This window comes from Lissotriton vulgaris, chromosome 2_1 (genome assembly GCF_964263255.1).
Source record: "Lissotriton vulgaris chromosome 2_1, aLisVul1.2, whole genome shotgun sequence".
NCBI lineage: Eukaryota > Metazoa > Chordata > Amphibia > Caudata > Salamandridae > Lissotriton > Lissotriton vulgaris.
Window position 1 is genome coordinate 1,746,641,196 of NC_141687.1, and position 25,803 is coordinate 1,746,666,998.

Below are 25,803 nucleotides of genomic sequence, written 5' to 3' on the forward strand. Positions count from 1 at the left end.
ACAGTGGGTGGACTTCGAGCCACCCACTTCTTACCATTGCTTGGTTTTACTGTCACTTACACTTGCTTGCTTCTTATTCGATGACTTGCTTGAATTCAATGTACAGTTTTGAGATACAGTAAGATACATGTGTAAACAACATTTTGCAAACAAACATTGGCAAATGCAACAGCTCTAATAGGTGAGATCTATTGCCTTTGCTGATGCTTGCTATCTGTGGTAGACCTCTTCAAAGTCTTCCTTTTCTAATAACTTGTGGGTGGAATAGTAGCATGGGGTGCAAATGCACATATTCGAACCAGAAGAACAAAGTAAGTGAACAGAGACAGCACTTTCAACACTGCCAGTTCTGGTATTTGGACTTTGTTCTGCGTGTATTTCACTGATGTACATTACAACAGTGATGTAGTTCGTGGTGGCAAAATGCCTGTGAGCAGGGAGAGGACAGCAGTGGGGACAAGGGTTGGGGGAACCCCTTAATAAAAAAGGCAATCAATGTGGGGCAATCACCTTTGCAGAGAGTGTGTTGGTATTTGCAACGCAGTGAAATATCCACAAATCGCCAGTTCTGCAATGGCATGCCAATGCAAACAATGCCATTAGGTCTGGCTTTAAAGGAATGTTGTATGGTAATGTGAAGCATTACAAGTAAATAGTTTGGGAATCAATATGCATTTGTGTGGAAACAAAGGGGCTCATTAGGATCGCAGTTTTCCCGCATCCTCCGGGCCGGCGGAAGCCACCGCTGGCCCGGAGGATGCGGGAAAAACGCTGCTGAGCCTCAAAAGACCCACCGCTATATTAGGATGGCGGTGGGTCTTGAAATCTGTCCGCAGCTTTTCCGCCGCGGTTGCCTTTCGACCGCGGCGGAAAAGCTTCAACATGGCTGGCGGTGTCTATCAGTCGCCGCCAGCCATATTATGATGGTGTCAAATGTATGCTTTTCCGCCGTGGAAAAGCATACAGACCTTCACTTCGGGGGCCCTTTGCGGGCCCCCTGGGTGAAGGGGGGGTGGGGGATGCACATGGGGGGGTACCTATGGTACCCCCCTGCATTTGCGTGAACAAAGCATCAGGCACCGCGCGGTGCCTGCCGCTTTGTGCATACAAATGCACAACTTAAATTTTTAACATTGCGGCGGGTGCTGCTCCAAGCAGCACCCGCCGCAATGTTAGAGATACAGGATGTGACCGCCAGGGTGGCGGTCACATCCTAATTTGGACGGAGGGACCGCCGCTGCCCCTGCGGACAGTCCCTCCTACTCTATGGTGGCGGACGGACTCAGGTCCGTCCGCCATCATAATCGGCCTCAAAGTGTGGTAGAATAATATTGGTGTAGGTTAAACAGTCAGGTGATAGTTGCACTGTCAAGCCAGACCTAAACATCCATATAGATTAATGACTTCCCTCCTCCCACCTGTGCTGCTGCCAGATAAAGGCAAACACCATAAAGTATCTAGTTATCTAAGACACTTTTACAGCATTACAATGACATGTGTGTGCCCCTGAAAGTTCCAGCTAAGCCAGCTGGCTAAATAAACAAAATGATCACAGCTGGTGGAGGGCAAGCACTTCTTTGTGGAAGCGCACAACTTCTACCGAATCAAAGCATGTACTCATGCCCCTCAACATCTCCAGTGTCACTCACGTCATTGTCTGGCGGCAGCTGCACTGTCAAGCCAGACTGTAAAAACCTAACATGGTTTGAGTACCAAGACTGTGCAAGCAACAGCAATATCATGTAGGAAAAGGATGGGCACTAAAACGGAAAAGCCCTACTGTTCAGGGAAGCAATCCGGAGCAATATGCCAAAAACTGTTACTTGCTTAAAAAAGTAATGAGATGGAAGGTATCTGGCTGGAAAAAGGCAGAGAAAAGTAACAAACATGATGAATTGGAAAAGGCATCCTGAATGCATGGCACATAAACCATGGATTGTCATTTTGTTAGAAGAAACTATAGGTGCAAAGATACCTGGACACATGACACAGACCTCTTGAAGGCTGCCTAAACCCACCATTATGACAAAGGCCAAATTAAAAAAGCAGATTCTGCCACAATCTGTGTAGTCCCTCTACATGTGAGCCTGATGTCTCAGTCTCTCCATGTTGGAGAGCTTCTTGTCAACTTGACAACATGAGTATAAGAAGTCGAAGCCCCAAAGACAATACAGAAACAAGCCACCTGCATGCTAATATAGGGAACCAGCATCCTGCACATTAGCTTGGGACCAAAGGGCATGAGCAGGGATACTCCTAATGCCAGGGATATGTGTGACCCCTGGCCAAGAACTAGTTAGGCTCTTAGACTACTCTCATCTGAACATTTTAGGTCCAAAATGATGTAGTACTGTACCTGCAGTATGAATATAAATCAAATTGAATTTCCACAGATGTCCTAGTGGGGTCACACATAACAACTCTTGATAATTCACCAACATCATCCTATTATTAATTACATTCCATGAGTTTCACTCTACTCTTCATGTTCCTAGAATTTATTGTTAAGGGCAGACCCCCCCCCCTCTCTTTGAAATTAAGTCTGTGGTAAGATAAAGAACATTGCAAAAGGCCCTGTAGGTGTTATCAACATCATTGCTAATTTTTACCAACAAACACATAAACCATGTTTCTGTAACAACAGATTTCCTGAGTCGGGCCAATTGTGACCTGAAACATTTTCTTTTTAAGGTACAAACCACAAATTGAGATTCAGTAGCAAATTACGAATCACAATTTGGGTTTATGATCCAACACCATTTCGGTATTTGGAAGGGGCGTGTTTAGGGTGTCCCTTCCAAATACCGAATAGTAGTAGTGCTATGTACTAATGTTCTGTGACCAAATTCCACTCACAAAACATTAATATTTTACCAACTCTTCAAAGGAGTTGACAATCCATTCACAACTGGGAAGGGCAGGGGTCCATATGGGAAAAAATGGTTTTTAAGAGCAGGCAGTGGTACCCTAAATCAGAATATAGCATGTTACAACGCTTGCTATTACCTCACGTACTTTTACAACGTGGTCGTAACGACCTCATTGTTAGTACGCAATACCTTTACATCACAAGTCTTTACATCAACTTGCTGTAGGGGGAGCATTGTACTTAGGAATAGTATTATTTACTATTCCTACTAGAGTTTGTGCAACAGCAGGGAAGGTGTTGGATTTCATATCCAATACCTTAGCGCCCCTTACGGCAAGTCATTGTAATGAATTGCGATGTAAAGGTATTGAGTAGTACCAATGCGGTCGTTGTAAGGACCATGTTGTAATAGCATCCCTTTGTTTTAACAGCGTTGTAAATGCTGTTTCCCCATAAATCACTGCCTACTCTTAAAAAAATGAAAGTTAAATGTTTAATTTTTTGTTATTGAAACAGATCTCCTTGGAAAGCATGGTGCATTTGAAAAAGACAAGAAAAGTAATGCTGTATTTAAAAGCAATCACCAACATGGTGGTCTGCTGACCTCTGCAGACCACCATCGCCACCCCAAACTTTTGTGCATCTGGCCTCAGACCATTAGGGATACTTACCTGCTGACTCACTAAACGCTAGGCCACAGACCACAGCTGTAATTAGATTTTCGAAAGTGTGGGTGAGAGGATTTAAACAATCTTTATATGCCTGGGACACGACACTGAACCCTCATTGAAGGCAGTGATATCAAATTGGCTTACGTCTTGCTTTTTTCATCATCATGTAAACTTCTGGTAATTTAACCACCGAGACCACCTATATTTGGAAAATTAAATCCAAGCGTGTCATTATTTCCTTAATTTAGTTTTTTCTCTTAAGATGAAATATGTATTATTTTCTCTCTTTCTGTCTGTTTTAGAGATAATTACAAACATTTCTGAGAAATGTGGGTATACTACATTATTTCACATGGACCGTTTCATGCTATTGTAGCGAGCTATTTAATGGAGATTCACAGTACATTGAAAACAATATACGTTGCCATTCGGACCACTTGCCTTATACTTCGTTCAAGAGCACCGGCAGAATTCATGCACAGTAAAAGTCGTCTGGCCTGCAGGCAAAGAACCCACTTTTGGCCTGAAAGAAGATTTTGGGTAAGAGCGACCATTGTGCTGAAACAGGCCATGAAGCCAAGTACCTTGGGGATGAGGGATGTGGGACGATAAGCAAGGCCAGTCCAGCTACTTATAGCTGGTTGTGAAGATGTACAGTGAAGGCTTGGGACCAATAGAGGAGTCTCAGATTGTTGTCCCCACTGTTCAGCATGCCATACCATTTAAGCTGTTTTTTGGTCTCGACCAAGTACAGCTTTAACTGTCTGTTGGCAGACCTATTATTTTCAATACTTATCCTATACATAGATTGAGTTTTGGTCACGCCTTGCTCATAATTTGATGGGTTTGTGGTCTACCTCTAGCATTTGCTCTCGGTTTTATGGCCTTCCTCCTATTCTTAGGTTTGTCCTGGTCTGGAACATTTTGGTCTCACAGTGTTCTGATTGGATGAGTGGTATCCTTCCCTTCGAGTGAAGCACATGATTGCACCCTCCCACCCTCACTGTGGTCCTGTGTTTTGGCTTTCCTCGATTCCTATTGTTGGCGCACCCTAGCTTACTATTCCCCACATCTCCCTGACACACCCTCACACACCACAGCCACAAACAATGAAGCATATATGAACAGAAATACATTATGTTCCGGGAGTACTGAACATAAAAAGCAAAAGTATTATTTGCAATTTATGCATAAGCTTAGTTAAAAATAGAGTAAAAGAATATATTTACTCATGGAATTAAGTAACATCTGTCACTTAACCCAGAGGCATCAGGAATAAATGTAAAGTAAATAAAGTGTCAATAAAACATATTTTAAACTATCATTTGTGCATTACAAAAAAAAGAAAAACGTTACAAAATTGTATCCTGTAAATATATGTCGAACAATTTTGGTGCTGCAAAAGTGTTGTGTACGTTTTTCATCACATGGAATCCGCTCACTTTGTAGTCACAGGCAGGCTATTAGTATGAAACAAAAAGGTATGATGTTATCTTTTAGTTGGACTGTTTAGGGCCAGGGTCGTGGTGCAGATGTCCTGGATAGGCCAGAAGCCCACTCCCTCAGCACCCATACTGTGAAACAGGCGCAACTAGAGCCGAATTTCGGGGAGGGGCTTAGAAAAAATTTCGGGGGGGGGGGGGTCTGAACCTTTAATCAGTAGGCAGAGTGGAGCTGCAGGGGCTCTTAGAAGGGGTGAAACAACTGCAAGCCCTAATTAGCATTCAAATGGTCTTTTAAAGACCTGTGAAACGTTCGGGTGCGGTCTATGTGTGCCCGAGATCTGTCTCATCCCGGGCTGCCACACACGACGGGGGGGGGGGGGGGGGGGGGGGGGAGGCTGAAGCCCGGTGACTCCAATGGGTGTTGCGCGCCTGCTGTGAAAGAGTGCTGCTGACCGAATCCCTCTACCTCACTATACATTACTATCATAAGTACAGCTAAGGATCCCAAAACATTCCACGTTACAATTTGCCAAATACGACCAGCAATTCCTGTGTGCCTCATCAGGATCCTTACACACCAAAACACCTGAGGCCTCAATGGCATGCTAGTTGTCAGACACACCATGCTCGATTGGCAGGTAGCCTCACCTCCTCCAACTTGCAGGCCCTCCTCATCATAAAAACATGATTCACCCACAACCTTTTCCCCAGACTTTAGAAACTACTTCCCAATTAAAATACCTTTAAAATAGGCGTAGGTTAATTCTACTAGACATTTCCTTCATAGACATTTCTCCATTATGCATCTTGTCTGCTCTCCTCCCTCTTCCAACAACACAAAACATGAAATATATTGTTCACTGAACACCTGACCTCAACAGAATTCGCCTAACACTGCCCTGTCCCCTTTCACACCAAGGACAGCATTCTTGACCACAGCCCACATTTCCATCACTGCTCACTGTTATTGACGTATCCTCCTTGCCAGGTCAGACCACTGAACCAATTCAAAATTCCACATAACAAAGTACACCACACAGAACAACCAGTTCACGTCCTTAAAAAAACTCCCCATCAAACTACTCAAACAAAGACTCTAATGCCTTGCCATAAACCCCCCGGAATCACTCCAAATTCTAATACATCACTCCACATATACAACCAGGATATCTTCAAGCAACTGCTAGACACATACAGTAAAAACACAAAGGATATATAGAAACAAGGAACCATTGGCAGTAAGGTATTCTGCAGCTCTAAGCTCACCCACTGTAGACATTCAGAATTCAGAAAAATAAATTCAGTTTGCTAAATTCATCTTTTACCTCAAGACCATTATCCAATAAAAAGGTTAAAACTTTCAACAAAACTACCTTTCTTTGCCTCTGTCTCTTTAAGAGCCCGTACCATATTTAAAGAACTAATCTTGTTTTTTATGCTCAGAACTCATTTGCTCCTTCTTCAGGGTTAAAGAGGTGTTATTTATCCTCCTCTGACCCAGAACAATTCTTTCTACTTAGGTTTCTAGAAATTCTTTGTGGCACATCACCAGATGGCTCAAAATCCTACTGTGCACGCAGGGCCAGCTTCGGCCCTTATGGAATCCAGTGCAACAAGCTTTGTTGACACCTCTGCCCCAAAAACCTCTTCTCCACAATTCCCTCACTACCATGCTCCACCAGTAACCCTCATCTCTCAATAGCCCATCTCTAACATGCATTTAATTTGTTTTATAGAGCTGTTTTATAGAGGAAATGTTACATACATTGATGAGGATTATAAAATGTAGGGGTCACGTCACCAATAGTAGTAGGCAGTATAATTTAGGAGTGTTTTGTCTGGAGAAGCACAAGATCAGGATTTAAAACGTAACACAGTGGTTAGCTTTACTAATAAGAAGGCATTTCTATCTGAATTAATCCTTTGTTTATAGCAACATTAGGATAATGAAAGACTGGGAAAAGAACATAAAGTTCTAACTTATGCATGGAGTTTGCAGGCAGATCTTTGATGGTAGTTCATAGCTCACTGTGCTATATTAGTGTTGCAACTTATTAAGTGCAAGTAAGAAATGGATTTCTGTGACAAAATCTGTGCTATCCACATAAAATACAGTTCAGTGATTTGTGTTGTATACGTTCTTTGCACGTTTGTTGCAGCAGTCAAATTACCTCTCTGTGCAACTTCATGATGAGTCAAAAGGGCCTACCTACTCCATACATGAAGAAGTTGGCCTACCCTATATCACAGATGGACTGAAATTGGCCCCTTTACTTTTCTGGGCCAATACCTGGTTAAATACGGAGTTGTCTTTAAACCACATAATTCTTAAAGATGTGATTGCAAGGGAGGGGGCAATGAAAATATTATGGTTGAAATACATAAAGTCATCATTCACTGCCCTCGGGAGACCAGACTTATATACAACACCGTCAAACATTAGGAAAATGGACATTGCATGGATTAAGAAGGAATTCCAGGGGAGGACACGTTTAGAGAGAGAGGAGTTTGAAGTCAACAAACCATTAGTAAGAGCACATTTGGTCTTGTCCTCTTCCCCCTCGATGGAACCATACCTGCAATTTGTTACTAAACCCTTGCACAGATTTTTATTAACCAGATTTAGAATGAACCTGATCCACTATTCACTAGGCTGTTTCCCTATGTGGGGTAAACCTGAGCTCGCACCACCCTGTGAGTGTGACCAGTTTTCTAATCAGGACACTCTCCATTTTCTGTTTTTCTGTGGGTTTTACAATATGGAGAGGATAAAATATCTAATACCCCTCCTGAAAACTATGGGCTTTATACAAGTGAGACCAGCCTTGCTTTTTCTTCAACGGTTACCGGATGCACATGTCACTTTCTGTGTTGCAAGTTTTCTAACAGCCGCATATAGAGGAAGAAACAAAAGAATCCCTAGAACTGTATTATTTTAAACTAAAAGTAAACCAGTATATCAATTTTAACTCCTTTTTATATATTATGGTGTTTAATTAAGTGACTCTTTTTACGGACGCTGTGTAAAATACATGTATTGTGGGTATTTTTATAATGTTTTAAATGTATGTATTTTTCTTGCCTTTTATGATTTTAACAAAAATCGAATAAAGTGTATTTTGACTGACTGACTGAGTCAAAAGGGCCACTAGACAAAATTCCAAACTCTCTGCAGCAGGAACATTAATCGTTTGTTATCTTGACATTTTTATTATTACCTGAAAACTACTGGACACACATGGAACTCTGCCACAGGTCTTTATTAGGTCCAATCCTACCAGACAGTGCAACTCACCGATTGCGAAAATACTTCTTGTGGGCATTCCGAAAGATGCCCCGGTCCTGCCCATTGCTTTCCATTGGCTTTGTTGTTTGTAACTCACATGTTCAGGCTTTCTATTTGCTGGCTTTATTTGTTTTAGGCTGTCCAGCATGCTTTCGACCCTCCCGTGGAGCAAAGCTTATTCACCATTGATCCACATATTCTTCCATAAATCCTTGCTTTCTGCAAGCAGGCATTTACATTTTGTTCTAATCTTGTTACATTTGCTGTGCATTGAAAGAAAGAGGTCAGATGTCAGACTGTCTTCTGAGGGAGCTTGGTGTTTTGTTTTCTTTCTCTGAGTTCAAAATGAGAGGATTTATGTGTCAATCTTGCTGGGTACTGGGAAAGAAAAGGTCTTTTTCTAGCACACAACAAAGTTAAAATGTCTATAAATGAACTGTGTAAATATTTCAGAATATATAGGAATTAGAAAAACATAAGTAAAGCACTTTTTTGTAATTAAGAAGTGTGGTGGAAACATATATTTTAAAACGATCAAAACAAATCAGTACACTAGGTGATGTTCTTTCCACACATTCTAGTTTGTGCGCTGTATAGTTTTATCAATAAATGGTATGTGCAAACGTAATGGTCATTTCAATTGTAAATGTGTTGTCCACAATGGCAATGTGCTACTACACCATGCATACGACACGCTATGCCACTCCACTCTTCAGAACTCTACAACACTCTACTCCACTCAATGCCCCTCCACTAGATAAAAAGGGACTAAGTCACTTCACCTCCAGAGACTAGGAACATGAGAATTAAAAGTAACTCACCAGCCAGGTTTATCATAGACCTGGCCCAATGCCCACGGATTATGACATTTTGGGGTAATCCAAAATACGTCGAAGGACCATGGGTACAGTATATCATGAACAACAAGAGGTGCTGACGTGACCCCTTCTATTTCTCTATGGGGTAGACATGAAAGGGGATGTGACTCTAGAACTTAATTGGCTGAATGTCACAAAAGTATTTCACAACATTTTACACAATTAGCTGTATTTTATAGATAAAATATGTTTATGTATATTCTTTTTATGGAAAAGCAGAATCAAGAAGACATTTCAAAATATATCAATATGCTGTTGCTCTATAAAAGGATACAAAGAGAAGTGCTCATATGTGAAATGAGTGAGAGAAAATCAAATAGAAAAAGTTGGAAAACATAATATCATAATGTTATATACTAGACACTGGCTGGAAAACGAAAAAACAGTGTGTGTTGCCTGTCTACACAGTAATTGGTGATCTATTCTTCCTTACTTGTTACACAGAATGATGCCTGAAAAATCACAATGCATCATTAGACTACCTAGAAGAGATAAAATGTAAGAGATACATCCAACTTTCCCCGGATCCCACAACACACACAGACAATAAACAAATACAAAAGTATTAATCACAACTGAGAAAATTAAACAGACCTACATAAAAGAAGGGAAAATTCAGAGAGACCAGGAACTGGAGTCTTAATGACAGGGATTAAACTTTGATCTGAAGTAAACCTCCAAGAAAATAGTATTGGAACCCGGCAGCATTTAAATTCTGAGAGTAAATAATTTTACCTGGAAGCAACAAATATGAAGAAACGACTTGTTATACTTCCAAATGAAATTGACATTGACTTTCTTGGTCCTACACAAAGACGAGTGCTGGTACATTTCACTGAACAGGCATGTCTACCTATGGTTATATGTATATAAACTTGTGGGACGGGGTCCCAAAAAGTTCTTCAAGAAGAGCAATGTGGTTCAAAACCCCAAAGCACTGAGGTTCCAAAATTCTGCATAGGAGGGACTGGGTATTTACAATGCCACAAAATCAATTGGGGAAGTGTAGAGGAGATGATAGGATCACCCTCCTGAACTAGACTTGTAAACAATGGGATTCTATCAATGTGAGTGGTGACTAATTTTATATGATATTGTATATTCTCTAAACTCGTGGATACACTGTAATTTGAAAATCAGGCCTCTCTGCGAGTGGCAGAATGAGGGCACTGTGTGTTTTTAAAATACCCCTCACAAACTATGAATCCCATAGTGTCATAGGGGTCTGCCTATGAAACATGTCATGTCGACAAAGTAGACCACACTTGTATTTCTACTTACTAACCTCCTTTTTAATGTTCTCAGCTTGCGAAGCCATTAAAGTTAATTTTTTCGACTAGCCAGGGAATTTTTACCCTTTTTTTACACTACCATTCACGTAAATAGGTCCCTACACTCCCTAACACATATCACTATCCTCATCACATCACATAGCCTATTGTCAAAAATATAAGTGCTCCTGCGTCACTCGTAGGTCGAAGCACGCCCCGCCCCGTAGAGGGACGGGAAGACCCCAATGATGGGAGAATGACACTATGGGATTCATAGTGTGTGAGGGGTATTTTAAAAACACACAGTGCCCTCATTCTGCCACTCACAGAGAGGCCTGATTTTCAAATTGCAGTGTATCCACGAGTTTAGAGAATATACAATATCATTTTTACAATGCCTGCATTGCATGAATTTAGGCCATGTCATCTAGGCACTGCATTTGTAGGTTTTGGGTTTCGAAAGCAATGCCCAGGCCCTGCTGGCCCTGGATACCTGGTACAGGACATAGTAAAGGCTAGCACCTGCTGACAAGTGCCCCTTTGGCATACGCAACAGGTAGGAACACTAGGCACAAAGCATGGTTGAAGGCTATGCTCTGTGCACAGTGTGTACTGCGCACAGTTGCAGGATGTGCCTAACCCCCAGCAGGCAGCACAGCCACAGAAGAGACCAGCAGGTCCTTAGGGCAAGGGTACTGAGCACAGAGAATGACCCGGGTTCCCAGCTCCGGAGTGGGCAGCTCTGGCCACTGCGCCACATCCCTCATACAAGAGTCTTCACTGCTGCATGCCAAATTCATATACATGTGACTAATGTAAAATTCATAGAAATGGTATGACAACATAATTAAGTAGCTGGGATTTGTGTTTAATAATTAGCTCATGATACTGATTATATCTCCAAAGACTGATCGTGACCACTCTATTGACAACACAAAAGGCATCATAGCATGACTCAAGAAATCACATATGACCATCAAGTTTTGTCTGGGACCTATATTCTGTATTGAATAATGTCATAAGTGATCCGTGCAGACGGCCGGCACGCCCCTATAAGTAAGCTTTGTGGGGAATATATATACATCTATACTATTATAGTAAAGAGAGAGCCCAAATATTTGAGGCGGGTAATCTCAGGAACCACAGCACCAATCACAACACCCAATACAGCGTTGGAAAGGGCAGTTGCAGCAGAAGGATATAGGCTATGCAGACGCCCACCATATACATTTAAAAGGTAAAAGAACCGTGCCAGCAACGTAGACCCTTGTGGGTGTGTCTGCGTTATGCTGTGGGCGTCTGCTGGGGGCGTGACAAACAATGGGGGGGTGTGGTACGTTCCGCCCTTCATGCCATGTCTCATATCATGTGCTAATCCAACCCTGCTCCCTTTAAATACCCCTGCACCCCATAATCATAACACACCCTTACTCCTTAAAATACCCCAACACCTGTAAACACTAACCCATCTTAACCCTATGAATATACCCTGTACCCCAAAACCCAAACCTATCCCTAAACCCTAAAAATACCCCTTTACCCCAAAACCCAAACCTAGCCCTGAACCCTATAAATACTCCTGTACCTCAAAACCCAAACCTACCCCTGAACCCTAAAAATACCCCTGTACCCCAAAACCCAAACCTAGCCCTGAACCCTAAAAATACCACTGTATCCCAAAACCACCCCTGAACCCTAAAATACCCCTGTACCCCAAACCTAGCCCTGAACCCTTAAAATAACCCTGTACCCCAAACCTACCCCTGAACCCTAAAAACACCCCTGTACCCCAAAGCCCAATCCTACCCCTGAACCCTAAAATACCCTGTACCCCAAAACCCAAACCTATATCTGAACCCTTAAAATACCCAAACACCCCAAAACATATACCTCAGTACCCCAAAGCATATACCCCTATACCCATACTTACCTTATCCAAACATGTCAAAAAAACATATATATATATATATATATATATATATATATATATATATATATATATATATATATATATATATATATATATATATGTATATATATATATATATATATAGAGAGAGAGAGAGAGAGAGAGAGAGAGGAAGAGAGATAGCTATAGATATATAGATAGATCTAGATATAGAAAGAGATATAGAGATAGATATATAGATAGAAAGATATAGAATAGATAGATAGATAGATAGATAGATAGATAGATAGATAGATAGATAGATAGATAGATAGATAGATAGATAGATAGATAGATAGATAGATAGATAGATAGATAGATAGATAGATAGATAGACAGACAGACAGACAGACAGACATTAGCACGTTGACTCCGCTTGGGCGCAAAACTAAAAGGTCAAACCAGTTTGGTCTGTGCACATGTCATCAGTTAACTTCTAGTATGGCTTGCCATGACAATAAATACAATTTCATGATCGATGTGTGAGAGTGAGGAGCGAGAGATAAGAGAAAGAAGTGGGAGAGACTGAGAGTCAGAGAGAGGAGAAACTAGACATTATGCGATGTGTCTGAGTTGTGCGAGAGGAGTGAGCTGAGGATATGTGAGTGGGTGGAAAAATCAATAGAAGGAGAAAAAGTATTTGAGGGCAGGGAGGGAGAGTCGTGGGTGGGGTGCGCGCGCTGCTCTTAGCAATGCCACGTCACTGAGCTCGTCACCCAGAGGGCCTGTGAAATATGCATCTGACACGAGACCCTGCCAACTGGAACAGCATGAACAGGTTGATCCACCTCGGGCTTTTATTGCTGGCACAGTGAGGGATCATAAAGCAATCCTCCCTCCGGGGATCCTTTACCTTTGTGTAGTAAAGGGCTTTGCACCCCTGCCTTCACTTCTTTTCTCTGCTCCAACAGCTCTTGTACAGACAATGCTTCATACTCTAGTCAAGCACATTGCAGCTCACAATTTAGGAAGCGGTGGCTTCTGAGGCTCAGAAAGACGTACTGATTGGACAAGATCACACAACTGTGCGGTGGAGAGCACCTGTCTTCGCGTTGATGATGCTGCTTCTCTGCACAGATGGGTGCTGTTAGGTGACATTCTGTGGACTAGTCTGGGATGTGCCATGGTGTAACTAAGTGCCAGGCTCTTCCCATTCTGTTTAAGAGGAGCCTGGATCTATACAAAAAGAGATGTGGCAACTAGATCCAACATCTTTTTTTTTGCCTCTATAACATGTAATGCCTGCATTAAGGCCATCTGAAGGGGGTGGGGGGGGGGGGGGGGGATGAAAGACAGGGAGGAAGCAGCGGAAGGAAAGACACCTGAAACCCTAAAGGGGGGTGGGGAGGGTACCAATGAACTGCCTGTGCCCAGGTGGTGGCATTGAAAACAGTGTATATCACAGCCCTCAGCCAGCTGTGACAAGTCAACTTCAGTGCAACATTAGCAGGTGAGGGTTACAACCTAATATATATACTTTCTTTAATTTGTCAGCTCATATACCTTTCTTTTTAAAATTCCTATGGTGTATAAGAACATCTGGGGCGAATCAAATTGATTCAAAGGAAATGTAGGGTCAAAATCGATATCCTGCAGTTTGCTAATCAGTACATTGCTAATCAGTTAGGAAGGCTTTATCGAATTCAGAAGATTATGTAGAAGAGGCACAAGTGAACAAAGGGACTAGTGCATGGGGTGTCTCGTGGGCAAGCATACTGAGCGCAGGAAGCTTAAGCCAAGACATCCAAAATGGGACGGTGGCCAACAAGTGAAGTCAAGATATCACGCACGGGGAGAGCCTCTTTGCTCTTTACTTCTGATAGAGCAGATGGTATCAGGTGGTTTACAGTTTCTGTCTAACAACACTACACTCAGATGGTCTTGCCTTAGAAACAAAGAGATAGTAGCAGGGTTCCTTAAGTCCAGTGGCCTCTCATTGACCCTGGGCCACCTAAATGTAAGACACTAGGCCTCCTTTCTTGACGTCTCAGTGAATGGTTCTGTGGACACGCTCTGGGGATCTCCATATAATGGCTTGATCCGTGAGGGATTCTCAGGGATCCGACAGCTCTGCCTTCTGCCATCCACATGCACAACATTGAAAGTAATCCTGCAGGACCGCAGGCCATGTGACATCAGAAGATATTAACCGTGCACGATGGGGGCTCCTCAAGATGTTATCTCTCAAGGGCTCCACATAGGCGTAGTTTAGACATCTAAATAGGTTGAATGGGCACATAGTGCTGTTTCTTTCTACAAAATAGAGGTTTTACGGAGAAACATCTGTGTGCATGATTATTCTTGTGGAAGCCTGGTTAGGATTGGCGTTCCAGCAGTAACTGAAAAAGTGGGACACCCAGAAAATAATTTGTGAATTGTGCAATTTTAACTGAAAGACGGTCACAATATCACAAGCACCACTGTCTACCACCACTTGTCGCAGGCACTTTAGGAGTAAACCAACTGCTAACCACAAACCCCAGCTTACCCAAGTGACATTGTTCTGCAAAAAAAGTTCTACTTTCTTTAAGCAGAACAAGCTAAATATTTAGGACAACGAGACATGCAGTGTGCGGGCCCAGCTCCAACATGATATATCTGCATCAAATCCCTACTAACGCTAACCGGCTTCAGAAAAAACCTCAACAAGCTCTCCTTTTCTTAGGCCCTATCTGTGTCTGACCACGGTGTCAGCCCATGCCAACAAGAGTTTTGTTTCATAATGCGCTCATTTTAGGAGCATAATGAAAAAGTTTCCTAATTGATCATGACCACATTTTAGAAGACTCACCCTTCGAAGATCTGGGCCGCTCCCAGCTGCTCCATCATGGAACAGAACCGTCGCTCTTCACTCTCAGCATCGTCCAACTCGTCTGACCAGCCTGACTCAAAGGTCTCCTCAATGCCAGAGCTCTCCACTTTTTCAATCTCTGGAAACAGCTCGACCCCAAAAAGCTTTCCTGTTAGTGAGGGTGGAGGCGAAGGACAGAATCAAGAAACATACTTATGTACATTGAAAATAATATGACCAATGCTCCTATAGTCACGCTGTGTAACAGACAGCTCATCTTTGAGGTGGCTCAATCATTTTGAGGTATTTGCAGATTTTTGTCACCTTAATACTGCACACCAGGAAGCACACTGACATCTGCAAGGTGGCTTTAGGAGACACAAGAATCAAACCCGCCCCATTTATACAGGTGAACTAGAGCTGGAGGCTGGTTCAGGCAGAACACACATACAGATGTACAAACACTCACATCCATGCTGTATAGTCTTAGGACAAATAAAAGATTCTACTCACGCTAGTTTACAAATTTGTAACCATGACAAGCGTATGGGTATTATGCCTTATTGGGTATGTTGTGGAGGTCATATTAATAGGTCAAAAGAGCAAGTATGGTGCAGAAATTAAATTGAACGAGTTCACATTTTACAATTCAAGACAACAAGAACTGAAAGTGAAAATGGGCCATGATGGCACAATATCTATATACTAGAAAAGACTGCAATGATAACCTTCAGTCAAGATGAAGTTCTTTGCTCCTCATCCTGGATAGCAGGTAAAGGATGGTTTAAGTTGAGGTATGTGCAGAAGGTGTGTGTTTAGAGTCCGCAAATGAAGATGTCATTGGCTGGAAACAGGCAAAGCAATGAGCAAAATCCAACAGAGGTACAAGTGAAAAGGGGGATCATGTGCGAAGCCGGAAGAATGCTGCTGCCTGCGTCTCATGCAGTGTGGCAAAGTAGGAAGGCAGCTGCGTAGCAAGGCATTCCCATGCTGAGACCCCCGCATCACACTTTTCCACATGGTGAGCTCTCCCGGAGGTTACAATAACTGGATCTGTGCCTGTTGGGCACTACTCATCCATCCATCCAATGAGATCACTTCCAGGGTGAGGGGCTAGGGGACTTAATCCCAGTTCAGACCTCAGTCCTTTTTTGTGGGCCACAATGAAAAGCTGCAGGGCAATCAATGCATTTGCACTTGAAATCAAACAAGGAAAAGGGACCCGGCCCAGGCTGAAAATGACGGAGGACCTCTATTCCCTGGGATGGTTGCAAGACCGAGAAGCTGAAGGGTGTGGCATGTGGTCACTCCGCTTTGGGAGGTAGCTATGAACTGTGTTGTGCTGGACTATGGTATTCAGATGTGCCCTTCGAAGCTGTGGAAGTTCTGAACCAGTTGTCATGTAGCCATGATGGTTGTTGATTAATCAAGCTGGCAGACAACTTAAGTTGCATGAACAATGGAAGATATGGGACCGCCTGTAAGTTAACACATTACCTCATTTAATAAACCTGTGACATAAATTTCTCCCAAAACTGGTTCCTACATTGAGATGTGAGAAATGTCGTGGGCTCAGAACAAGATGGCTCATGAGAGTGAACAAGGATGTAAGTGCATTGCAGGCAGAACACTGTAAAAGGGTGAAGGGTAAAATAGGTGAAGAGAGACAAACGTCTTTAGCTTGAAGTACAAATGCCCAAATCCAATCGCTGTCCCCGCCCTTGACCCACAATCGACACCCCGAAGCTGCTGAAAGTCAGCATAAGAGTCATACAAAACATTTAAATTAGGCAGAATAAAAAGAATACAGTCTCATCAAGAACTGAATGGTTCTGCTGGAAATACAACATGTCCGCAAACCGGAAGTGTGAGACGAGGGAATACGCAGGGTGCAAGAATGGCTTTGTGTAGTGATAGCCGTTTATATTGCTTCAGGAAGCTCTCCCGATATTGTTGATTGAGTCTCTTGGGACTCCTAAAGGGGTCACACAAACCCAAGCGCTAGTGCAAACCACGCAAACGGTTTGTGCCCAGCTTCTGCACTTGCGCTTCGTGAGCCGGCAACAAATTGGGCTCACTTGTTTGCTATGGCAAAGTGCAAGAAAAATGTAAACATATTAAAAAAATAGGAAAATGAATGTACACAAAACGAATATAAAACAGTTTTTAAAAATTTGTTATGTTTTTTTCACACCAAAGTGTAAACTAGATGCAAAAGAAAAGGCACTCGGTACTGAATGCAGATGTGAGGAGGTGAAAGATTTTAAAATCAGGCTGTAAATGACAGAGTAGTGTCAAGCATGAACAAGCATTGGAAATGCAATAGGTCTCGCATTAGAAAAGTTGGAGCCATTGGTCTTGTAAATGATTTTTTTTTATTTATGTGTTGTTTTTGAAAATAGCTAAATTAATAGCTTTGTCATTTACAATGCCAATAGTTATAACTTTTGCAAATGAGACACCTATAGCATTTGTAATGCAACATGTTATGTATTTACGTGACTTAGATGTATTGATATTACAAATAACAATGGCTTTTAATTTTTGTAAATAATTAATACTTAAATAATTTATTTAATTTATAATGGCAATAGCCTAAACGTTTGTAAATAACTTTTGTGAAGATTATGTTCAGTGTATTTTATTGTGACAAAAATCCAAGAACATTGCATTTGCACCTACACACACACAGAGCCACACACATATAGATGTGGTGGTGGTGGATCTGGGGGATATGGTGGTGGTGGATGTGGTGGTGGTGGTGATGGTGGTGGATGTGGGGGTGGATGTGGTGGTGGATGTGGTGGTGGATGTGGTGGTGGTGGTGGATGTGGTGGTGATGTGGTGGATGTGGTGGTTGTGGATGTGGTGAAAGTGGTGGTGGATGTGGTGGTGGAAGTGCTGGTGGTGGGTGTGGTGGATGTGGTGGTGGTGGGACGGTGGTGGATGAGGTGGCGGATGTGCTGGTGGATGTGGTGGTGGATGTGGTGGTGGTGGTGGATGCGGTGGTGGATGCGGTGGATGTGGATGCGGTGGATGTGGTGGTGGTGGATGCGGTGGTGGATGAGGTGGCGGATGTGCTGGTGGATGTGGTGGTGGTGGATGTGGTGGTGGATGCGGTGGTGGATGCGGTGGTGGATGCGGTGGTGGATGTGGTGGTGGATGTGGATACGGTGGATGTGGTGGTGGTGGTGGATGTGGTGGATGTGGTGGTGGATGTGGCGGTGGTGGATGTGGTGGTGGTGAATGTGGTGGTGGTGGATGTGGTGGTGGTGGATGTGGTGGTGGTGGATGTGGTGGTGGATGCGGTGGTGGTGAATGTGGTGGTGGATGCGGTGGTGGATGTGGCGGTGGATATCATGGTGGATGTGGATGTGGTGGTGGTGGATGCGGTGGTGGATGTGGTGGTGATGGTGGATGTGGTGGTGGATGTGGTGGTGGTGGATGTTGGGGTGGTGGATGTGGCGGTGGTGGATGTGGTGGTGGTGGATGTGTTGGATGTGGCGGTGGTGGATGTGGTGGTGGGGAGAGAGTGGGCAGGGCTTCAAGTCCATACTCCAATACAGCACACCTTGCATAGCAGTGCATGGGCTGACCAGGCTCGACCTATTAAATGAAATTAGAAGAGAGAAGTACGTTGGGAGTAGATAACAAAGGAGTAAAGGGAAGAAAAGTCGGGAGAAAAAATGAGTTACGGAGAAGGAGGGCAACATAATGATTCAAAATTAAAAGTACGGAGGATATGGAATGTGGAGGAGTCAGCTGGCAGGAACGAGAGGAAAGTGAGAGATGTCTCTTTCTTTATAAATAACTTTTCGAGCTGTGGATAGAAGCATCACAGAATTTGAGTGAACGCGAACGTTGTCCCATTTTTTCAGCTCTTAGAGCGTGCACTCTTTCTCGACATTAAAGCCTTGCGGACCCTAGTGAGAGTGACTTGTTTTGAGTTTCGTTCAAAGCCACTTTGCCGCTGTCTGCATTGGCTTCACAGTACATATAGCTCAACTTTAACAACTCTGGCTAGTCCCCCAAAAATATGGCTGGTGTGCTGAAGAGTGAAGAAGGTGACGTTGTTCGTGTGCCAGCAGGAGACGTCCGCAGTTGTGCGTCTCCTCCCTCATCATCTGGCTCCTGGAGGAGGGTTAGCGGCTCTCGTGATGTCCTCAGGCAAAGGGAGGAGGGTGGGAAGAAGCCGGTGGGAGGGAAGGAAGGGGGAGGAGAGGCGGGATGTATTTTCAAGCTTTAAACAAGGGGCGGAGCGAGGGGGAGGTGTGCTGGGAGAGAGAGTGGGGAGGGGAAGAGCTGCTGGCGGAGCATCCTTGTTATGGGCGATGTGTTGCTGTAAAGTGGATTATAGGCTGATCGACTAAGAGTCGGCAGGCTGGGGAACAGATGCTGCTGGGGAACGGATGAGGGGAGGTGCTGGCAGCTGGGGAGGCAGGTGGCGGAGAGCAAGGGGCGGAGCGGGAAGAGCTGCAGAACAAAATAGTGTGTAACTTTCTTTCTTTACCGAGCAGTTTATGCAATCTCTACAAGTTGCGCTATAAGAATCTGGACGATTTTCCGCATGTCCAGCTGATGCCTGAATTCCGTGCTGTATACTAGAGTGCTGTGGGGGAGGGGGCGGAGCGGGAAGAGCATCGTGAGGGGAGAGAGAGTGGGGAGAGGGTGGAGCAGGAAGAGCTGCTCTCGGCATAGCTCAACTTTAACAACTCTGGCTAGTCCCCAAAAAATATGGCTGGTGTGCTGAAGAGTGAAGAAGGTGACGTTGTTCGTGTGCCAGCAGGAGAGGTCCGCAGTTGTGCGTCTCCTCCCTCATCATCTGGCTCCTGGAGGAGGGTTAGCGGCTCTCGTGATGTCCTCAGGCAAAGGGAGGAGGGTGGGAAGAAGCCGGGGGGAGGGAAGGAAGGGGGAGGAGAGGCGGGATGTATTTTCAAGCTTTAAACAAGGGGCGGAGCGAGGGGGAGGTGTGCTGGGAGAGAGAGTGGGGAGGGGAAGAGCTGCTGGCGGAGCATCCTTGTTATGGGCGATGTGTTGCTGTAAAGTGGATTATAGGCTGATCGACTAAGAGTCGGCAGGCTGGGGAACAGATGCTGCTGGGGAACGGATGAGGGGAGGTGCTAGCGGCTGGGGAGGCAGGTGGCGGAGAGCAAGGGGCGGAGCGGGAAGAGCTGCAGAACAAATTAGTGTGTAACTTTCTTTCTTTACCGAGCAGTTTATGCAATCTCTACAAGTTGCGCTATAAGAATCTGGACAATTTTCCGCATGTCCAGCTGATGCCTGAATTCCGTGCTGTATGCTAGAGTGCTGTGGGGGAGGTGGCGGAGCGGGAAGAGCGTTGTGAGGGGAGAGAGAGTGGGGAGAGGGCGGAGCAGGAAGAGCTGCTCTCGGCAGGCTGTGTCAGTGTGGAATGCTGGCGGCTGGGGAGGCAGGGGCGGAGAGCAAGGGGCGGAGCGAGGGGGAGGTGTGCTGGGAGAGAGAGTGGGGAGGGGAAGAGCTGCTGGCGGAGCATCCTTGTTATGGGCGCCCTCGGAAACATGCCCCGTTCTGTGAGAGGAATCGGTGTGGAGAGCAGAGGCTTCCGCCAACAGATGGGTAGGAGAGACTCAAAGCTATCGGGCAGGGGCTGTGCTGGAGGCGACTTGCAACCAAAGAAGCCGCACTGTAAGCGGTGATGCATAGGTGTATGACACAAGAGGCAAGCTGTGTCTTGAGCCTCCTTCCGCTCGAGGCAGAACAGACAGTTTCACGGAAGACAAGCAGTGCTAGAGTGCTGGGAGAGAGAGTGGGGAGGGGGCGGAGCGGGAGGGGCGTCGTGAGGGGAGAGAGAGTGGGGAGAGGGCGGAGCAGGAAGAGCTGCTCTCGGCAGGCTGGGGAACAGATGCTGCTGGGGAACTGATGAGGGGAGGTGCCCTGAAGAAATGCGACACGGCAGGCAGGGGAGGGGGCGGAGCGGGGGTGTGGGAGGAGTGCGGCTGAGGGAAAAGACATGCAAGGCAGGCGGCTGGGGGCATGTGCACACGCTTTTAATGTCAATGCGCATGCGCATTGAGCTTGAATTTCACAGGCACTGCAAAGAATCGCCATCGACTTGCAAGTTGGTTAAAGTCTGTTTAAGCCCCCATAGTCTCGCAAGCTCAATGCGCATGCGCATTGACAGGCGAGACCTAAAAAGGCATGGGTCAGATGAGGTGAGCCAGTTTTTGCTTGAATGGCGTTTTCAAAGCCAGCAGGAATGAGATGTAAAGACCGAGATAAGAAGTTTAGTGGATGCCACGAGGCCATCTCTCAGATTTCTGAAAACCACTGAATGAGAAAATAAACTACAAAGCCAATAGTTTTCACTTGCTCAGAGAAAATTGACGTCATACCAAGTAGATGGTGGGGAAACAATACGGGGAAGAAATGCCAGAGGCTGAGCTAGCAAATCCAAAACATGAACAAAGTATTTTTCCTATTAAAGATTCTGTTGGCAAAGTACTCTTTCTTGGCTGATGATGTAAGCGTAAAGCGGCCAGTCCTCGGCGGAGTACGAGGATGGAGCTTATCCTGGGACAGGGCAGCCGCTGTGTCTGTCCCAGCATACATTTTTCTCTGTTCCATTGCCAACTTCTGGGTGAACTATTTTCCATGAGGCGCAATAGCAGCAGAGGATATGAGTTAATGTGGATGACTCTGTTAAAGGCCTCGTGAAGTCAGTCATTACATAAATGCCTGCTGCAGAAGATGGCTCTGAAAATTTGAGTAAGAAGGTGGTCGTGAGAGTCAAATATCTTCCCAGGCGGTGACTGACATCCCTTGCAGTGGGAGAGGTGCTGAATCTAGGGGGCACCTCACATCTAGGGCCCAAATGGATGCCAAGGTCAGCAAGCGGAGATAGCACTCTAGCAGGAAGCAAATGTATTCAGAAATACATTAAGAAAAAAAAAAGAACTAGATTTGGGGTCACCTTGAAGATGCAATCAGCCGCAAGCCGAGGCAAGCACATGGGATCCACGAATGATGGAAAAAAACTCCGAATATTGAAGTGTCTTGCTAGCCTGGGCCACGGGTAAAAATGTGGCGGAGGAGAGGTTAGGAGGCCTGTAAACGACACTACCAGTAAGGTGGTCTGGCTGAAACAAAGCATCAGACTGAACTCTCTATCACTGAGAAGTATTGAAGTCAAGGGAGGAGTTCGTGGATAGGGAGGTACTGGCCTTCCTGAAAACTCTCCCACTGGTTAGAGCCCCAGTTCAAGGGATACAAGCATACAAGCGCACCCACTCCCCTTCCATGCTCGTAATAGGCTGCGTCACGTTTGGAACCACCACGTCACGGCGTCGGACCAGGCTGCACGCGACAGAAAGCATTCCTTCTCTGGCCCAGTTGGGGGACAGGGGCAGGAGGCTTTCCTGGGATGGATAACACATCTATCTTCGAGGTGCCCGATGGCATTTTGCCATCAGTTGTTTTGCAGAGGTCAAAGGTTGATTTGCGGACACATTCAAAAGCTACTTTTAGAAATGTTGGAAACTGGTGCTACATTGCTGACATCCTCAGTGTAAACAGCGAACAAGCCGGAAAGCCAGACAAGAGCATTACAATGAGGAGCAACATGACTTCTATTCGGTGCCAAGCAATGTACAGAACGGGTCTTCTCAAAAATGATGCTAAAAATATATTATCTTGCAGTGAAGAGCTACAAGGAAATCCTCAGAGATAAGGAGTGTTTGCGAATAAGGGTAAGAAAAGGCTTATGCAGAGGCAGGCGTCTCCCTCATGTCCAAACAAGATATCTGAGACAGCAAGACACCTTTCCGAAGACGCAAGTATTTCCACTTATAATGCTATACTTAATACCAACACTGAAGAAATGAATCACAGAAGAGAGAGGAGTTAGAGGAGTTAGAGGAAGAAAGAGGAAAAAACAAGATACCCGGAAAAAGAGAGAAAGCACAAGGTACACAGATAGGGAATGGAAAGATAAATAAGGGAACAGGAAAATAGAAGGGGGGAAATGAGCTTGAGGGGCTGTAGGACAAAATATCGGGGGCAAAAATATTGCAATGCAATAATAATGTGTCAAAAATAACGTCAACAAAAATATTGAGTTTACATACTTGGGCCCTCATTACACATTCGGCGGAATAGGTTAGGTATTTACCATGCGTGTAGATATCTCCTACTCCGCGTTTTCAAGAGGAAAACTGGGCCTAATATTTGCAGTCATCAGTATTTATTTGACACACCGAATTCCGCATGTTTTGCCTTTTTTCTGGGCCTTTCTCCCTGATAAAATTTCAGGTTTGACCTTCTAGAATGTATTAGGCTTTTAATAGAGAGGTGGTGTCTTTTAATTAGGGAGGTGGAGGCTTTTAATAGGGAGGTGGCGGTCCCTAGGGCAGCGGAGGAGGCCAGAAGGGCCTCCCCAGCATTTATTGAAAAAGAAGCCCCGGGGAGGTAGTGGTCTACGGGGCATTAGTAAGCTCCAGGTGGGGGCTCCCACTATAGTATGCAGTGCCCCCTGGACCTGGTCCACCCGGGGGCCAATTAGTAATGAAGCGTTGGAGCTTGTGCTTCCTTTTTAAAAATGTTGCCAAAGATCCGTGGGCCCTCCTGGGAATTTGCGGCAAAATGGAATTTAAAAAATGTTTTAATCCATGGCACGGGTCCCTGCGGGACCCTCCCACCATATCTGGCGGGGTAGGGTATTCCTACCCTGCCCCCTTTTCTTTATTTTGTACATTTTTCAGGGACCCGGCTTCAAGCCGAGTCTCAAGATGGCAGCCAACACTTACTGGTCGAAGAGTTGGCGACCAATCAAATTTCAGTAGGATCCACAAGTCCACTGCAAGGATTCGCGTCCCCAAAAATCTGTATTTTTTAAACTTAAATATCTCTGAAACTACTGAACGGATTTTCACCAAATCACAAAAAGCACATTTTCTGGACCAACATCTAGCTTTCTGCCAAATTATTCCATTTAGCGGTTTGGGCTGCAGTTGTGTTAAAAAAATGAAAAATCCCTATAGACATAACATGGGGAAAACGTGTTTTGGGACCCCCCTTTTTTCTCGGCCAGCGATATATATATATATATCTTTTTAGAACAAATCACCATCAGCGCGCTCTCAGATTGAAGATAAACCAGTCCAAAGTAAATGTGCCAGAAGTTGTTTAATGCACAACGCGTTTCGGCTGCCCTGCAGCCTTGATCACGTGCATTGAAAAAACCAATCAGTTTCTCTTAAGTAAAGAAAAGTAGAAACAAAAGACAGTTTTGGAGCCTGAAATCACAGTGCTCGAATGACACGTTCATGGTGGCCATCTTTGAATGTATATGCACTCAATCTAGTGAGGGGTTATCCTGGTGATACAATTCATAAGACATGCATGATAACAATTACATCATTGTAACATTGGTAAAGATCATCAACACAACACACACAAGGTGATAGACGGAATTTTGCACATTGGCAAAACATTCACCCCCAGTCACAGATCTGGGTTTAATCCATCGTTATCAACACCTGTCATCCAAAAACATCAAAGACAACTTCACAAATAGAAACATAATGTGGGTTCATGAAGTATCTTAACCCCGTGCCCGCGGCCGGAATTCCGCTCCTGTGCGGCACATTCCGATCGTGGGCATGGTCGTGACAGCTCCCGGCCGTCATCAGCACACGAGCACTGTGTGCCATGACAGACGGGAGCCGTCACCAGCACGCAAGGTGTTAACAAGGGAAACTGGCATGTCAGTGGGCATGACCCGGAGAGAAGTAAGCGTGAATACGCTGGGACCTGTCCAATTTGGTAACTGCAAATGTAAACAATAATGACACATGGGCAAGACCCTGTATAGCAGGGCTGACATGGACGTAAATATGAGCGTGAAATACAAATTATTAATTTGTATAAATGATTTAAACTTTGGAAAAAAATAGTAAAATAAATATTAATAATCCAAACGAAACAATAGTAGGGCAAGTGCTGGACTTTGAAGGAGACATCTTTACTATTCTAACTACAGTGAAAGCAAAAAGAGGGAAAGTGTTGGACTTTGGCGGGGTCATACTTTTTAAAAAATAGTATGCAAAGAGTCAAACTTCTGAGGGGCTACATCTGCTATTGCCTTTCCAATATGAACAAAAGCAGGGAAAGTGTTAGACTTTGGAGGGTTAGTTATAGTATTTCCACTCCAAACTAAGCAACAATAGAGAAGGTGTTGCACTTTGGAGGGGTCATATTTTACTATTCCCACTACAATCTCAGCAACAGCGGTGAAAATGGAGGGGTTTTATTTATTATCCCCACTCCAACATAAGCAAAAGTTGGCAAAGTGTTGGACTCGGAAGGGGTTAGATTTACAATTCCCACTCCAGTCTTAGCAACAGTAGGTTAAGTGTTTCACTTTGAAGGAGTCATATTTAATATTTGCACTCCAACGTAAGCAGAAACGGAAAGAGTTGAACTTTAAAAGGGTTAAGTTTACTATCCCCCACTCCATTTTGGACAACAGTGGAGAAAGTGTTGGATCTTGGAGGGGTTAGAATTTTTTATTACCTTTCCTTGTTCCAAAGTTAAAACAAGTATATAAAACAAAATAGAACTACTAGAACATATCTAAAATAAAAAAATATATATTCATTAAAACATTAT

The 25,803-nt window shown here is 44.3% G+C and overlaps 1 protein-coding gene across 6 annotated transcripts in view; it reads right to left on the minus strand.

The window, feature by feature from the left end:
- CRACR2B (calcium release activated channel regulator 2B) overlaps window positions 1-25,803 on the minus strand; it is a 370,935-nt gene that overhangs the window by 120,193 nt on the left and 224,939 nt on the right. For all 6 annotated transcript variants that reach the window (XM_086957751.1, XM_086957752.1, XM_086957755.1 and 3 more), the window contains one exon: window positions 15,160-15,328. In XM_086957751.1, coding sequence (XP_086813877.1) covers window positions 15,160-15,328 — 169 coding nt within the window. The remainder of the gene's footprint in view (window positions 1-15,159; window positions 15,329-25,803) is intronic.